This window comes from Phoca vitulina, unplaced genomic scaffold (assembly GCF_004348235.1).
Source record: "Phoca vitulina isolate PV1807 unplaced genomic scaffold, GSC_HSeal_1.0 scaffold5, whole genome shotgun sequence".
NCBI lineage: Eukaryota > Metazoa > Chordata > Mammalia > Carnivora > Phocidae > Phoca > Phoca vitulina.
This window is the reverse complement of record NW_022589708.1, coordinates 62,517,755-62,536,407: the sequence shown is the minus strand read 5'-3', so window position 1 is coordinate 62,536,407 and position 18,653 is coordinate 62,517,755. Positions and strand designations below refer to the sequence as shown.

The 18,653-nt window shown below is 40.7% G+C and overlaps 1 protein-coding gene across 3 annotated transcripts in view; it reads right to left on the bottom strand.

Annotated features, from left to right (window-relative positions):
• Positions 1-18,653, bottom strand: part of LHFPL6 (LHFPL tetraspan subfamily member 6) — a 239,179-nt gene that overhangs the window by 219,572 nt on the left and 954 nt on the right. For 2 of the 3 annotated variants that reach the window (XM_032403108.1, XM_032403109.1), the window contains exon 2: positions 17,127-17,696. In XM_032403108.1, the coding sequence (XP_032258999.1) occupies positions 17,127-17,511 (385 nt within the window). In that variant the 5' untranslated portion in view covers positions 17,512-17,696. Of the gene's footprint in view, positions 1-17,126; positions 17,697-18,606; positions 18,631-18,653 lie in introns of those variants that run through there. The other variant, XM_032403110.1, reaches the window with a different exon arrangement.

The following is an 18,653-nucleotide window of genomic DNA, read 5'->3' as shown; positions in this document are numbered from 1 at the left end:
AGAAAGAAAGAAAGAAAGAAAGAAAGAAAGAAAGAAAGAAAGAAAGAAAGAAGAAAGAAAAAGAGGGAGGGAGGGAGGGAAGGAAGGAAGGAAGGAAGGAAGAAAGGAAGGAAGGAAGGAAGGAAAGGGGAGGGAGGGAGGGAACCCACTTGTCCAGTTGTTGAGAATACCTATACAGATAATCTATTTCACTTCAAATAATGATCTGTCAAATACAGCCAGTTACAAAGTCTGTTTACGAGGTCCTGGATGATAAGTTACCTGTAGGTAAGATTATTAGTTCAAAACTTGGTTGGAGAAATGCAGTAGGGTACAATAGCCAACTAAAAGTAGATGGAAGTATACCAAAGTTCTCACTTTATAGTTCTTTCTTAATCTGCCTCTACTCATTACTTTATCCCTGACAGCTAGAACATTCCCTAGCACAGAGCAGGAGTCAATAAATATGTGGGTAATGAATGAAGCATATTAGCTTTTTAAGTTAAAGTTAAGTTGGAAATTTTAAAGCAAATGAGCTATGAGTAATAGCCACCAGTTACTGAGCATCTACTCTATCATGATATTACATGACTTATGCACATTTAAGCTCCACAAACTCCAGCTCGTGGGGGTTACTATTTGTCTTAGTTGAAGGAACCGGGGCTGAGAGGCAGTCACTTGCCCAGGTCACAAAGCTGATGAGTGGCAGAATTCAACCCTGTCCGTCCAGATCCTGCATTCACTTGCTTCACACCACAACATATGGCCAGAGAGTAATGCGAACACACGAACAGAAGGCAGCACTTGAAGATTTGCTAATACAAGAAAAAAAGTACTAACATTTCATTTTACTTACAGTCTCACAAACACAGTTGTTTCCAGAATCTGATTGCATGTAAAATTCTGAAGCATCCCATGTGGGGAAAACTGTTGTTATTCTAATCTTATGCTGTAAGTAATGCTACAAAAACAATCTGCCACAATTTACAAGCCGAACAAGCTAAAAAGAGCAAGTCTAGGGAAATAAAAACATTTCCCTCCTCCAATATTTTCTACCGCCTTAAAATCTCATCAGATTCAGAGTCCCAGATCAGCCCTAACTGGACAGTAAGACGATTATGGTAAAACCACTCCACACAAAGCATAATTGTCTGAAATTACACTAAAGTCAAATGTACATAAAATGGTGCCACACAGGGAAGAGGAGCTCGCTGCTGTGTAATTTAATGAAACCTACTGAGCACCAAGGGCACAGGGAGCCAAATTGAATTTTAAATGGTGCCTACCAGGAGGCTATAATCAGGATAGCCACCAGTGGGTGGATGAGATAAATGAACTGACTTTCTTCCACCAGGCAATCAAAATAGAATGCCATCTTTATGCATGTCACCAAAAAAAAAAAAAAGTTAAACTATTCACCCTTTCCACCTCTGCTTTTTTTTTTTTCCTTTTCTTTTTTTTTTTTTGACTACATGGTCATTTCTAGACTCCTCCCCAAGGCACCTTTGGGTAGTGAACATCGTGGAGAATGTTTTTTTTTTTCCTACCTTGGTTTTTCTTGTGATTTTTTTTTTTGTTTTGTCCAGAAAAATAAAATCTAGTTCCACAAAGTGCAAACTCCTCTATAATCTTACCAGCATAGCAGCTGCTAAAAGCAGCCGGCATTGTCCAAAGGGGTGGCTTAGAATCAATGATTAAGTTAGACATAGTTAGAAGCCTACCTTCTAACCAGGACAGCCACATGGCAAAAGGAAGTGTCAGGATTTAAAGTCATGCCTTATGAAAAGGAAATGAAGTAGTAGTCTCTCATAAGAAGGTTTTCAAAGACATATTTTCATGAATCTATATATTTAACCCTGATCGTTCCAGCCACCCACTTGACCTTCACCTTGAAGTCCCACCAGAACCTGAACCACAAACTGTCCAGAACCAAACTCATAACCTTGCCTCAACAAAACATGCCTCCTACAGACATCCCACTCTTCCTAATGGCAGGCTCGTTCCAAGACACACAAAGACATGAAAACAGAGAGCCACAAATGAAGGTCATTCTCACCAACAGCAATCAGTTGCCAAATCATGTTGAAGATATTTCATCCTATCTTTTCTATCTTATTATTTCCTAGAGTCCAGAGCTTCACTGTGTATCCCTAAGGCCCACCCAAATGAAGCGTAGTCTGGTGAGACTTTATCTTACTGAGGGATGTGGAGGGTAGGGAAACAAGGAAATCAGGGCAGAGTCGACCCTATAAAGCAAGGTAGGAGAAGATCGCAATTCAGTGATTACATGGCACCTAGGCTGACCCCCAAGAAATGGGAAAGGATTTTACAAAGGAATTGGATCAGTAGCAAAACATTTCAGAGTACCCATTATACCCTTGCTTGGCCCTTTTCGACTTTTTCGACGGGCAGTGATGAAGACTCAGGAGAAAAGACTCAGGGTCTGTAGCCAAGGTTAGCGAAGACTAGCAGAAGCTCACCTTTTCCACATGTATTTCTTGCAAGATCTTGAGGACATTCACCAAATAACATCTCTCTGCATCCTCTCAGCACCCGTATCACATTTGTCCGTACAATTCCTCATATTAGAGCTTGTGCCTCTTGACGTGAGATACTGTCTGACTCAAGTCAGTATCCAACACAGGCCTAGCACCTGTGCCATTCTGCAAAGTAAGATCTTGATCAATACCTGCAAAGTTGCACTGGGTTAAAAATACATATACAGTAGGGGCACCTGGGTGGTTCAGTCGTTAAGCGTCTGCCTTTGGCTCAGGTCACGATCCCAGGGTCCGGGGATCGAGCCCCCCTTCAGGCTCCCTGCTCAGCGGGGAGCCTGTTTCTCCCTCTCCCACTCCCCCTGCTTGTGTTCCCTCTCTCGCTGTGTCTCTCTCTGTCAAATAAATAAATAAAATCCTAAAAAAAATACATATACAGTAGCTTTCCAAACAAATCATATTATATTAAGTATCAGGCAGACGGAAAATTCTCATTGCCCATTTTCTCTCAGGCACTTTGCTAGGCTCTAGGGATAGAGTGGCAAATAAAACAGAGGAGGCCACTGCCCTTGGGGTATTACAACCGATTAGCAAAGACATTATACATATAATTGTAAAGATTAAGGAATCACAAGTGTACCAAATGCCATGAAGGAAAACTATAGACATAATAGATTATAGCAACATGAAAAAAAAGACAACAATGATTGCATATTGGTACTTTTTTCTACTCATTTTTCATTCCATTCCATTCCTTCGAAGGGTGCACAATTTTAACAGTTGTGTCCCTTAACCAAATACCTGGACATTGGTTCTACTTATGTATTCAAACAATACACAGAGAAATTCCACAATGACTTTTTCTCCTTTCAAAATGTACTAATGATTACCTCTACCTCAAAAGGACCAGTATAAGTGAAAGGAATCCAGGAGCTTTCCAACCAGCTACCTCTCAACTTAACTCTCCAGTAACTTGCCTTAAATGAACAAAGTTCTCATATAAACAGGCAATAGGTATAAACAGCATCTCCCTGCACAAATATCTTCATCTTTTCATTGGCTTCTGATCTCAGGAGTATCTTGAGTACAGGATCCTCAGCACGAATCCTCCCAGTGCCTCCCTCTTCAGCCTCATCCACCCACCCTCCCTTGTGCTTTCTGCCGATGCCTCGGAGGCAACCTGTGTGCTCACTTGGTGGGCTTCATCCCCGAGGTCCCGTCACAGGCATGTTCTCCCCTCCTCCTCTTCCATGTTTCAAGTCTCAACTCAAACCTGCTCTCCTTCGGAAAGCCTTCCTTGGCACCTCATCTAGATCATGATTGTCCATGATGTACCTTTCCTCCTAACATTTATCAAGTTTGTGGATTTACAGTAGTTTTGGGGAAGTATTTGATTAATCTTCATCTCTCTTACTAAAATTCTAGGTAGACAAGGAACCATACGTTACCAATGTCAGCATTCTATCTCCAGCTAGAACAGAGCCTGACACATAGTAAGCACTCAAAAATCATTTGCTGAATAATGAGTGAGAGGGCGCCTGGGTGGCTCAGTTGGTTGAGCGACTGCCTTCGGCTCAGGTCATGATCCTGGAGTCCCTGGATCGAGTCCCGCATCGGGCTCCCTGCTCGGCAGGGAGTCTGCTTCGTCTTCTGACCCTATCCCCTCTCATGTGTTCTCTCTCTCTCATTCTCTCTCTCTCAAATAAATAAATAAAATCTTTTAAAAAAAATAAATAATGAGTGAGAAAAGCACCACTATATAGTAAATATTTCTTCATGTTGTCACATCCAGTATGCCTACACTTTTAAGCCTTGTAAATACCAGGGTAACTTCCCTTGAGGCTAAAATTGATATTCTTCCTCAGAATACTTTTAGGAGAATTAATTCTTACTTAGAAGTGACTATAGAGACTATAAGGAATTGGCTTTACCTAAGGATTATAATTTTCCACTTAAATTAGGTTATGTAACACCAAATGGGAAAAACAAAACAAAACAAACAGCAACAAAAATGACATGCTAACCATACATCACATCATAGAAAATAATAACTTCATTGTAGGTCCCTTCTAGACATGAAGAGAATGTGGAAAATTTTATATTCGTATCCAAGACAACTATGCACACATAGTAGGGAAGGAGAAATAATCTGGGGAGCTTGGATTGTTATGGGGAGCCAATGGTGGCCAGGAATAAGGAAAAGCTATACCAAGCCTGACCATGAACACTTGCCCTTTCCAGCCACATGTATGCTGGAAAGCCATGGTCCCACAGGGAATCCGGTGTTTCCTGTGTGTGCCCAATCCCATCATTGACTGCTATCTGCTGCCCATACAGAAGGGACATTCGTGGATGGCTGGGAGGACAATCTGAGTAATGTCATCATTAAATACATGAGGGGCATGTATTTTAGTGAAACTCTAGAGCAGAGAGGTAGAGATCTGCGTCTTACACAGTGACTTGCACCAAGAAGCATTCTAGAGATGAGGATTAGATGTAATCACAGAATTAGACTATTTTAGAGCTTAAGGGCTATTTCTTTTTTTTTTTTTCAAAAATTCAATATGACCTATATATAAGAATTATAAATTACACTGGAATGATAAAACTACATTTCGTGTTTCATGGCCTTCAATGCAGTTGATTCAGGGAACGTAGACAATAATCACAGATAATATTAATTCATAGGTAATAACCAAGGGATGCCTAGTTTCCATTCTTGCTCTGCCTTAATACGCAGCTGTAACATGACTAGCTAACCCAGGACAGTAATCTATTAGGTCTCCAAGCTAAAAGATTCATTTACTACAGGTAACTGGCAGCAATTTTTGTTATAAACCTGTTGACAATAACATTCATTTATTTCTTTATAGGTAAAATAAAAGTATAATTGAAAATGTCAACAATTTTTATGAAAATAAGATGTAGAAAATCAATTTTACGTCTACTTACTGTTTATGTATTTACCCATTTGTTATTTCTGCAATTTTAGGGACAGAAAGGGAAAATGTCTGCTTGTGAGAAGCTAGCGAAGTTCATGACACTGACAGTTACTTTAGCTGTCATCAAAATGCTCCTCTTCGAAGCCCCCAAATGTGCTGAGCACATGACGCAACCCTCATTTACACGCAGATGAACATGCAAACAATCCTAAAGCAGAAATATTCAAATTGTGCAGTTGTATAGTAAATTATATCTACATTCGGTGGCAACCACAATATTTATTACTTTTTAAAATGTTTTGAAAATGTCTGGTTTCTTATATTATAGAAATACAAAATTACTGAGACATCCATTCATTCTCTCATCTATTCATCTAAAAACGTGTTTACTTCAGAAATGTCTTCAAACTCTTGTTCTCTGTATTCCAACAACTTCCACGAGGCTCTCACCACCTCCAGCTAAGACTGTTGTTACAGGTTTCTCCCTCCCTTTTCTTGGTTTTGGTTATTCCCCAAATCAGTCTTACTCCTCACAGCTACTAGATTACAGATGATAGATTTCCTAAGTCAATTCTACCCATAACCACTCAAAAGTTTCAATTGAGTTAAGTATGGAATCCCCACCATGGAATAGAAACAAGGACTTCCACAACCTGACTCCGTCTGTCCTGTCCACTTCTAGCCTCTGTCACATCATACCTGCCCCATTCCTTATAGTACGGGGCCATTCCCCAAACTCACATCAGATCTTTTTCACAACTCCTTGGCTTTGAGAGCTTGGAGTTCTTCCTGCCTGAAGGCCCAGGGAGTCTTCTGCTCACCCTCCAGACCCCAGCTCAACTAGCACCTCTGCTGTGAAGTCTTTGCAGATCCCTCCAGACTGAAGGCTGTGCCCCCCCCTCCCCAGCATTTTGTTCACATGTCAATGGACTCCGGCGATTCTTGACTAAACGTCTGTGATTTTTGTCTATTCATCGCAAATCCCAAAAGTTCACAGTATGACATGATCCTCCACTGGCTGGAGGTAGAAATTGCAATTATGTATTGTATTTTAGCAAGGGTCCAACCAGGGAGGCAGAAACCATCTTAAGGTATTTGGAACATAGACAATTTAATAGAGCATAGGAAATTGGTCACGCAGAGGATGGAAGAGCTAAAAAGCCAAACAGGAGATAAAGAGGTGACCCAGAAACTGGCAACAGCAGGAAACTGCTGCCATTCTTTCGACTGGTGAGATAGTGGGAGAAGAAAGGGACTGGAAGAACTGGGCTGGGGTAAGATCATCCCAGTGGCTTCCTGGCAGAAGCAGGGGCCACAGAAGGTAGGGCATTCCAGGAACAGAGATAACTGCTGCAGAAGATACTGCCCAAGGAAGAGCTGGAGAGGGAGAAATACCCTGGCTTCTCCCTGCTTCCCTTCTTCCAAAAGGGTCTCCCATTGGCTGAAGCAACCCAGAAGCCAGGTGCCAAGGCTTCTGGGAAATGCAGACTCCTGCAACACAGGGCCAAGCGGGAGGAGGGCAGGATGGAAAATAGCTGGCAAGCACCTCGCTTGGCTGCTGAGTGAGCCTCGCCAGCTAGTCGCTGTATTCAACAAAACGTGGATGTGTGTGGAGGTATCACGAGTCCTTTAGATGGTAATTAAACCTTACCTGTTGGTTTCCTCCATAAGACTGTGAGCTCCTCGGTTCCTCAAAAAATTACAAATAGAAATACCATATGACCCAGTAATTCCACTGCTGGGTATTGACCCAAAGAAAACAAGAATGCTAAGTTGAAAAGATCTAAGTTTGCTAAGTTTGCTGCAGCATCATTTACAGTAGCCAAGATATGGAAGCTGCCCAAGGGTCCCCCAATAGATGAATAGATAAAGAAGATGTGGTAAATATATACAATGGAATATTACTGAGCCATAAAAAAAGAATGAAATCTTGCCGTTTGTGACAACATAGACAGACCTAAGGGGCATTATGCTAGTGAAATAATTCAGAGAAAGACAAATATTAATTTCACTTATATGTGGAATATAAAAACACAAATAAGCCAAAAAAAAAAAAAAAACAGACTCATAAATACAGAGAACAAACTGGTGGTTGCCAGAGGGGAGATGGATGAGTGGATAGGTGAAACAGATAAAAAAAGATTAAGAAATACAAACTTCCAGTTATAAAATAAATAAGTCAAGAAGAAGAAAAGTACAGCATAGGGAATATAGTCAATAATATTGTAATAATGTTGTTTGGTGACAGATAATAACTACACTTATTGTGGTGAGCACCAAGTAATATATAGAATTGTCCAATCACTGTATTGTATGCTTAAAATTAATATAACTTCGTATGTTAATTATACTTCAATAAAAAAAACTATAAAAAAAAAAAAGACTGTGGGCTCCTTAATAGCAGGGATTTTATCTCAATTTGTATCCCAACAGCTAGCACATTATTTGGCATATTATAGGCACTCAATACTGTTAAATGCCCATAAACACTAATTCCCTGGATTTACAATGTATTTTAACTCAGCATTTCCTAAAGCTTATTCTGTTGACCATTAATTCAAAGAGATCTTATTGCCTATTACAGGTAAGTAGGACTCTGCCATTCCCAAGTAAGTTTGTGAAACACAGTGTTAAGCAGATAGTATCTTAGTCCACTGGGGCTGCAATAACAAAATACCACAGGCTGAGTGGCTTATAAACACCAGAAATTTATTTCCCACAGTTGTGGAGGCTGGAAGTCCAAGATTAAAGTGCCAGTGTGGCTGGTGGAGGCTCTCTTATTGTATCCTCAAGAGGCTTCAGAAGGAGCAAGGAAGCTGTCTGATTTCTGTTACAGTGGCATTAATCTCATTCATGAAAGCTCCACCCTCATGACCTCATCACCTCCCAAAGGCCTCACCTCCTACTACCATCACATTGGAAATCAGGACCTCAACAAATGAAGTGGGGTGCGGGGGAGGACATTTTCAGATCATAGCAGCTGGTTTCTTTATAGCAGAAAATTAACAAAGCTCACTCAGAGCTTTTAAAGTGTGCTTGAAGAGAGAGTTGTATTATGCAGCATCATTTCAACACAGATGACCACAGAACACTTTTTTCCCAAAGGACTAACATCATGCAGGGACATCATAAGGAGACACTGCTTTAAATGTCCTCATATTCGCTGCATTACTTTATTTCATCTCTGAAATATTTCTGTGAGATAGGAAAGAACAAGGTCACACCTTATAGATAAAAATGTTGCTAGTAAATAATTAAAACTAAATAGTACATCATCAAATATTAATTGAACATATAAGACGACATTTGCTATCGTAGTCACTGTAGGGCTAGGAGAAAATTGTAAGTCTTAGTTCTTGCTCTATTTGAAGACATAAGACATACAAGAAAAACAGAGAACCATAAAATAGAGCTTTCTTTTTATCCAACAATATTTTTATACATATTTCAGTACATCAAAGTAGCTGGTATTGCCTGATTATTGAAAGTATGAGACACATGAAAGGGAAATTATTTACTAGAGTTATAAGCAGGTCAGTGCTGGCGCTTACATTACCTTTGAGCTTCATGAATTGTAAAAGCAAATCACTAGCTGGTACGACATCTACCATATAAAGAAGGCAACAGATCCCTCAATAATTAGTCAGCACTATCAATGCACCAGAACTAGAGCAATGTTGAATCCAACCTCGTGATCTTCTGAAAATAACCATTCAGAAGTCCCTGGGAAATCCCTAGACTCCTTCCCAGTGATCTACCTCGAACTCTATTTTTTTCTATCACAAACATTTTAATAATGAAGATTGACAACGTCAAATATTATCTATAGAAAGATACAAGGTCCTTGGTTTTGTTATCTAAGACGTGTGTCCTCTGGAATTAACATTATCTTTAGCCTTAACAATGGGGCACTTACACTAGAAAACTCGGCCAGCATGTAATAATGAAAGATAACAGTCTTCTGTTAAATAATTGTTAAGAGACGTTGGTCAAATGTTTTGGCATCCTCCCCTAATGGCCTCTCTACTGCATATTACATTATTAACATTAACCCGCAATGCATTTTTTAAAAGATTTTATTTATTTATTTGAGAGAGAGAAAGTAAGAGAGAGAGTGCACAAGCCAGAGGTGGGGGATCAGAGGGAGAGGGAGAAGCAGACTCCCTGCCGAGCAGAGCAGGGAGCCCAACACGGGCTCGATCCCAGGACCCTGGAATCATGACCTGAGCCAAAGGCAGATGCTTAACGACTGAGCTACCCAGGCGCCCCTATAAAACATTTTTTGAGAATTGGCAAAAAGTTGCTAGACTGTGTTACTACAAGTGGTTTTATCGTACTACAAGCATAAACAGAGGACCAAGGAACAGTAAAAAATGTTGTACTTTACTATGGGTGATAGCATTCACAGCACAAACAATAACTAATGGGATAACTTTGGGTGTCACTCTCTAAAGTTCAGTGCTCTCAGCTGGGAAAAAGAATAAATTGCCTGCCTCAATGGGGTAAAATGAGAACGAAGGAAGTTCTGTAGATTACTGGTCCCTTCAGGACGCTGGGCCTAAATAAATTAGTTAAACACTTAATACTACACCCTCCCCATTCCTCCCAGGAGATTGGTAATAGACAACATACTGAATGCTCTGTGAGTTTTGCTGTAATGAAATGGATTAATTTTCCATAACCAAATGTTTCTCAAATCTATTTGTTCCTGTTTGCTTTTTCCTGTTAACATCTATTGGTACACCCAGGAATCAGTGTCCCTCAGAATGCACTGAGGGTGATATCTCAAGAAAAAAAGGATGACCTTTAATGACATCCATGAATAAGTGTTGAACCTGAGGCTGGTAGTCTTTCCGACTACAACCAGCACACGCCATAAGACACTCTTGCCAAGCTGCAGATAGCTGGAGAGGTCAAGTACTTCAAGGCACCGATGGTTACTGTGTCCTGAGCGCAGATTTTATGCATCTCAGGATATCACAGAGGATGATGTAAAGCTCTCCAGAGTGTGTTTTGAGGGTTGTTGTTGTTTTTTGTTTTTTTTTAATAGGAATGGTTTTGAATCACGTTCCTCAGTTTGCTTTCTTTGTGAATGACAACGCATTTTTACCTGACGGTGAACCAATGTGCAATCTCTGTGTTAGAGAGGCTGACTAACCCATGCTAACCCTGGCCTCAGCAGTGTCTAGGCATGGCTATGTTAGCTGGTGGTAACAAAGGGAAGTAAGCTAAAAATCAAATGACTCTCTGGGAAAGACTCTACTCTGCATAAAGTAAATGAAGGCTTGGACCCTGTCGAAAACATCAATCTAAATAATTCTAGGTTAAAAGGCTTGCCTAGCTGCTCACATGATAGACCCAAGTGCAATGGATAACTCTTTCTTCCACCATTTTAACCAGTTATTACCATTAGCAGTTTTTTTTTCACAAATACAAACTTAGGAAGTAAAAAACCTGTAATTCAAAATAGGTAAAAACGGAGTACACTTCGCAGTAAAGAAACCAGAGAGTCCAGCACACCCTCACAGAACATAAACAACACACTCTCCGGTTGAAGGATGCAAACACAGCACAAGAAATGATAGCAGGTTTGTAATTTGCAGGTGAAGTCACAAATCAAAATAGTCTTTATCTAAGCATAGTGTGGAAAAGATTTGGTCCTTCTGCCTTCTGAGCGTATACACGGGACTGACTATCCACCAGTAACACCCAAAATCTCTAAGATCAGGGAGAACACAGCTATAAACTGGTCTGTTCCTACATTAGTTATGATATTTTGCTGCTTATATCATATTATCCCCAAAATAACTATGGATAGAAAGAGATTGATAATCCATATTTCACTTAGTGGTGGACGTAAGCCTAGGCCCACAACACTGGTATTATATGAGGTTTGAAGTGAATAAAATTGGGTCCTGTTTCCCAAAATGTGGCCTTGGGACCATCTGTGTTCTAGAACCTCTGGGGAGTCCGTTAAAAGGGCTTCACCTGGGCCCCACCCAGACCTGCCTACAAATCAGACTGTCTGGGACAGAGCTGGACTCTCCCAGAGAAATAAACTCCTAGGGCACTTTAAGGCCCACTAGGGAATTAAGAATATTGTATTGAATTTTGATGTCAGTGATTGATATGGAGAACTTGAAAGCTTCATAGGAAAATTTGAAAACCATAAAAAACTTTCCAAAGTAAGCCTTAGAAGTACAAGTTCTTCTGGGCAAAAAAAAAAAAAAAAAAAAAGTATGTAAAAGAAGAAAACTGGTAGGGCACCTGGGTGGCTCAGTCAGTTAAGTGTCTGCCTTCAGCTCAGGTCAGGATCCTGGAGTCCTGGGATCCAGCCCCGCATCGGGCTTTCTGCTCAGCAGTGAGTCTGCTTCTCCCTCTCCCTCTGCCCCTCCCCCCACTCATGTTCTCTCTCTCTCACTCTCTCTCAAATAAATAAATAAAATCTTAAAAAAAAAAAAAGAAAAGAAAACTGGTGACTATGGCTATTTGAAAATGTAATTTTAAAATATTAAATACAAACATATAAAATTTGGTATTTTAGGTTTTATGAAAGATCAGCTAATTCATTGACATCCCTGCCCTTAACGAGTCCAGAGCTCAGAGTGGATGGCACCTGAGGGGTTCGCTGTCGGTTGTCCGCACTGCCGCTCCCTCTCGCCCCTTCCTGGCTGCCAAAGCCCTGCTCACGCTGCCACACTGCCTAGCTTCCATCTGCAGCCTGTTCCTCTCAATGAGCAATGTATGTGGGACATATGACTGTGCGGAAAGGAGTGGTTTGTGGCCCTAGAAAGGACCACTCTTCAGCAAGAGTGCATCATCTTTTTCCCTACAGATGTCTAAGATCAGGAGACCCGTTCCTTAGTCAGAGCCAACTGAAGTGCCATCTTGCCTACCGGCAGAAGCTCTGACTGCTGGCTCCCGAGTGTCCTCCTGGCCTAGTCATTCTGCTTTTGCAAGACACACATGGCTTTATGGAGTTGGTCAAGGGCTGGCTTCACCCATCTCTCTGGGCTGCAGTATGGTCTTCACGTCTGTCAGTGAGAAATTTGTGACTGAAAATCCACTGCATGAAAACTACAGAGGGTGTATGAAGGTCTTTTTTGAGTTGTCCCATCTATAAAATCTTGTTTGTGTCATAGAGCAATGGTAAATGAAAGAATATATATATGTCTATATTATATAATGTCCATATTACAATTATAACATGTATATAGTATGTATTAAGATTGAGGAAAATGATTTTCTGTGACAAAAACAGGGAGAGAAAGAACAAGGATGTCCTCAGCCAATAGGACGATACAGATCTTTCCACAGCCCAATTACAGAAGTTTATATCAGATTATAACACAAGTAAACATTAACTAACTTCTGAAAGTAAACCATCTCCCAGAAGTCACATGTTTCTAAAATACGAAATGGTTAACTTAGAACAGGGTTCTAGGGCTGGGGGCTCAGAACCAGCATCATCTGGAAACTTGTTAGAAATGCAAAGTATCGGGCCCCTCCCCAAACTGACTGAATCAGAGTTCTGGGTGGGCCCCAGCAATCTGTGTCTTAAAGGTCCTGGGTGATCCTGATGCATGACAGCCAGAAAGAAGGAAAGCACAAGGTGGCATATCACATGACAAGTCAGGTTTAAAGGGGAGCAAGGGAAGGAGAGTCATGAGCCCTCATCCTAAAGGGATGACAGACAGCTTCGGGTGGGACCCTACTGTGAGGGGACTCTGGAAAGGCAGTGATACCTTCAGCACACAGAGCAAGGGATGCTCAAAGAAACACTCCGTCATCATTACTGTCTTCAGCAGCACTTAACTATCAATTAGTTGAGAAGATGGTCTCCCCTTGCTTCTCAGAACAGAGCACCTTCCGAACCGGAAAGGTCGTTGTTTGCTGCTGACTACCCACTTTATGCATACACGTGACACACGTTCAAGCTAAATGTGACATAGTATAAATTTGGGACTCCCTTCCGTGCCCCTTAATGACAGCAGCAAGCAGTTTCTTAGGACTAGATGGGCACACTCAGATCCTGACGTTCACAGGCACCAGTTAGAGAACTTACAGGCGGACCTGATCTGTCTTCACAATGTTGCCCCATGTTCTATTGACAGAGCACGCAAATAAGGCATTTCCCTAACACATGCATTAAAAGCATGATACTGACGTTTAAAAATTTTGTAGGACTTCATGACCACAGCACTCCTTGAAAGCACATAATTTTTTTTTTAAAGATTTTATTTATTTATTTATTTGACAGAGAGAGAGAGAGAGAGCGCGAGAGCAGGAACACAAGCAGGGGGAGTGGGAGAGGGAGAAGCAGGCTTCCCGTGGAGCAGGGAGCCTGATGCGGGGCTCGGTCCCAGGACCCTGAGATTATGACCTGAGCCAAATGCAGACGATTAACGACTGAGCCACCCAGGCGCCCAAAAGCACATAATTTTATATTCAACAAACGAACCCAACATGAAAACCTGTTTTCTCCTAGCACCATCACCATCCGATATGCATGGACCCATTTTTATTATACACTCTATTTCTCTGAGGCTCTCGGCATGCCTTTTAAAAACTCAATTGAAGGGCGCCTGGGTGACTCAGTCGGTTAAGCGTCTGCCTTCGGCTCAGGTCAGGATCTCAGGGTCCTGGAATCGAGCCCCACGTCATGCTCCCTGCTCGGTGGGAAGCCTGCTTCTCCCTCTCCCTCTGCTGCTCTCTCACTCGCGCGCTCTCTCTCAAATAAATGAATAAAATTTAAAAAAAATAAAAGAAATAAAAATAAAACCTCAATTGCAGGTAAAACTCAACCAAGGCCAGTTTTCGAAAAACTTCTGACAGAAACATGACGTGAAACATAAGATGGAGATGTGCCAATTGAAGTTGCTGTACAAGTTGCCCCAAGAAGAGCACGAGTCATTGATTCCTTGAAGTACTCCTCGACGGGGGGCAAATGTCATACGCAACAGTCCTGTCTTGCCTTGCTCTGCCAGTTGGCAGGTGACATTTTAACCTCTAACCAACCACAGCAAGACAATTCAAAATTAAGGTTGACACTTTGTCCTTTAACTAGTTCCAACGTACTGCAGGGGCTTCACTGCCTGATGTTACACCATATGTGCAAACTCCAGACACAGCAGGCGGGGGTAAGCAGGATGCCTCTGTACTTTGCCATTCTCCTGCTTCCTGTTGTTTTTGGAGCAACCCTAACTTTAGCTAAACATAACCCCTCTGGGTGAATCATTTTTAGTAAGAGAATCCGCCTTATAGCAGAGTTCACTGTATGTTGACTGTATTTCGAAAGCAGGGCCATCTCTGGAATGCAGAAGAATCCACTGGCTTGGTATTTTGCAGTCTTTATGAAACTGGCCCATTTTATGAAAAATTTCATAAAATAAAATTACTGACCACTTAAGTTTTTATGCATAAAACCCCAAACAATTACGGAATGAATAACAGGAAGAATTCTTTTGGAAGCTTTTTTTTTTTTAACTCGTCTACCATTAAGCAATAGTGACAAATGGCAGGTTCTTCAAAACCTTTTCCATAACTCGAGTCATTTTTTCTTTCTAAATTTACTCTAAATCTTGAGTAATGGGATGTATTTACTTACTTGTGCCCTCAAGAGGTTCTAGTCAGAAAAAAACTCTTTTAGGTTTTACGTTCATAATTATCTTTTAGCAGGTAGGAGAAATATATATGAGAAAGGAGAGAATATCAAACTGCTAATAATAAACTATATCCTTAGCTTAATGTCAGTGACTCTTGCCAAGCGGAGTTCATGAAAAGCATGTACAAAGGGGGGAAAAGTTACTTTTAAAAATATACATAACTTCCCCAGTGATCTTTCCCCTTGAGTTTTCTGTAAAATAGAACATTTAGCTCTATATCATTCCAAAAATTCTGTACATAGCTTAAAGAGGGGAGCATACATCTCATGGGTCTCAGATTCACTTCCTGTTGCCTTCCTTCATTGTACATTTAAAGATAATAAAAACTGATTTCTCTTTGTAAGCATTTTCCTGTCCTGCCAGAAATAATAGCATTCCCTGCCCTAAAATGAAGGAAAAATGGAAAGTAATATTTACTGTAAGAGGAGAAAAAGAAACTGCTTAAGCATTTTTCCTTAGCCAAGTGAAACACAAACAGCAAATCAAGTTTACTCTTAAAGAAAAACAAATTTTAAATACTCCTGGCGTTAATTCTATTTCTGAAATCTGTGGTATCAAAAAGTTTTCAAATTCTGGATTTCTATCTCGGCTTTCAATGACCTCTTTGTGTTTTCTAATCATTTTACTATATTTCTATATGAATGTATATATATTCACATACATACACACGCGCATATATATATATATATCTCATACACATGACTTTAGCTCAATGTTGAACACTGAAACACCAAAGAAAGGACAGTTAAGTCCCCCAAACTGCTCCTAGGGCGGAGTGAGATGCAAAACTTCAGGGAAAAACACAGATGAGAACAGCATTAATCCAGTACAGGAATAAAGAACTGCAAGCAACTCTGTCATTTGTTTTAAAACACAAACCTTTTTGGCCCTTGCCTTTTTAGTGCAAGGATTTTCTTACTCAAAATGTTACTTGAAAGTGTTCTATTAAATAACCCGCAATCATCTGTTGGGGTTTCTCCAACAGAGTCTATCTGAGACCTATCCATTTTAATTTTTTTTTTCTTCTTCTGGATTCTTCTTCTGGATTTTTCACAAAAGACTGTAAGTAAACCCCACATCGAAGAGGAACAGACTTTTACTTTGTAATGAAGTTACAAATACATTTTATACGTTTTCCTGGCTTCCTATTTCCCTTCATTCTGTGCTATCTACAGGTTGTCATATTTTACCAGGACGGACTATAAATCAGACAAGTTCAGCCCGTCAGTTTGAAGAATGGAAGTGAAAAGCTCAGTGGAAAATATATAAAATATAATTAAAACCATATGACCAGAGATATTGAAGTAATACTTGTTGGAGGAAACCCAAGTAAAAATCAAACCTTTTCTGGTGTTAGTGAGACTCTCCAGTCCATTTGGGACAAGCACTCAGTATTCGCTATTTTTTTCTTTCTTCACAGCAAGAGCATCCAGGGAAGTTAAATCCTAACAAGATAATTAAGCCTACAGCTGTATTTGTAGCAGAATGAAATCCATAGTTGTTCATGTAAAACTGATCTCTCATTTAAAACTGTAATCATTTATTTAGAAATATAGTTTAAGATTCATCAAGGGTCAATTTTATACCTGCCAAAGAGTATTAAAGGCTTATGACAGCAATGTTGACTCAAAAACCTTTTCTACTTTTCATCTCTAAAGACCTGAAGATGCCAGTAAGACACAGATAATCTAATTGCTTACTGTCAAACAAGGAGAGCAGGAAGTTATAAAATCTAAACTATCTCCCCTACTACATTATAAACAATCTCCATGTTACCACCTCATATAGGTTGTACTTAGAAGGCCAATGACATATATATGTCTAAGGATGTACAGAAATTAAGATCTCTTCAAGTTTTAAAGCTATTCCAGTAAAAAAAAAAAAAAATCATTGACTCTGTCAGTCTATCACCAAAGCCATCCCATGTCTATTTCTCCAGAGCATTCCAAGTGGCAATTATAAGGATTTCAGCAGACAATCACTACATCATTTTCAATATTGCTTTGGGATTCCAGGAAACAAGTCAAACTGAACAAGTCACTTACCCCCCAGAAACTGAATTCCTCCAGCCACTCTTCCCACTGTCCTGGAGATGAGCTCCGACACACAGCAACCCATGAGGGCAGTGAGAGCCACCAGGAGGAGGAGGCCACAGCCCAGGCCCGTCACGATGGTACAGATCCTCCATTCCACACTGGGGATGCCCTGGAAGGAGGCGTAGCGCCCACATTCCTCCACCATCACCATCATCTGCCGGCTCTCATCATGCACAGGATAGGAGCACCTCCGGAAAGTACCGAAGGACACAGACTTGCCCAGCTGTGATCCCCAGAGCCAGTAAGGCATGAAGAACCCCACACAGGAGGTGGCAGCACAAAGAAAGGAGAGCAAAGCCCAGATCACCCCGGTACAAGTCAGGCTGGATGCCATCTTTCAACAGGGCAACGGGGACCCACAGTAACCGTTCTGGGACTGCAGGAGTGAGGGAAGGCGTGAAACCACCAGGGAATGGCAGGTAGTCCACACTTCCGTAATGGGGGGTGTCTAGCAACAGAAGGGATCTTCAGTCTTCCTGGCCATCAACTTTCCATCCTCTGTGGTAAGGACGATGGTCCCTGGCAAGACAATAAATAAATATTAAAAGTTAAATGTTTTTAGAGAAACGATAACACCAATTCAGTCGGGCTTCAACTCTCAATGAATAAACATTCAAACTTGCCTCAACACTTCAAAAGTGGGAAGAACTAATTCTCCCTAGAAACTTGTCCACAATTCAAGTTTTGTCAAACTAGCTCAAAGCTTTTTCATGTCTTTATCTCCCATAAATGCTCCCAAATTAACTCTGACAGCTATTTACTTAAAGAAATGCATGGCTTCTATTTGCCAAGTCAGTGAATTTATTTCACATGCTTGCAGTAAAAGTAATATAGCATTTTTACTAGCAGTAAACATGATTCCAAATATTAGAATAAAGTGAACCATGCCATGGTTTGTTTATTTGGCTTGCAAGTTCATGCTCATAATTTGTAGCAACTTTTCCATGTCCCTTTAGGTGCATTAACTCTGCACGAGCCCAAACAAAATAATTAGGATAATTTTCACAGTGGCTGAGCACCATAAATTCAACAAATACTACGGACTGTCTAGGCACATAGAATGGATGGAACTATTGGGCATTCCCTGTACTCATTCAGTAGTATTTGTGAATTCCCGCAGTCTTAACTCCCTTCTTTCTCCTAGTGGAAATGAAAGAAAGGCTGTGTATGACTTCCTTCTGATTCATTGGTTCCAATAAAATTGTTAGGACTATCTCTCCCGCTGAACGATTGTCAGTGTCTAATCTGAAAAGTAATCCACACTTTCCAGTACTCCACATGGAACCCCAGTCATTCAAATAGTTCAACCGCATTGACTTCCACCTCTCCCTTCCTTTCAAAAGGACTTCTTGAACCATTTCCCACACTTTCCATAAAGAAATGAATACAGAAGCAGAGCCCATGCACCCCACAGTTCCATTCCCAGAACCTGTAACTCCAGCTTCTCAGTGTCCACAGCAAATTCCCTCTCCCTCG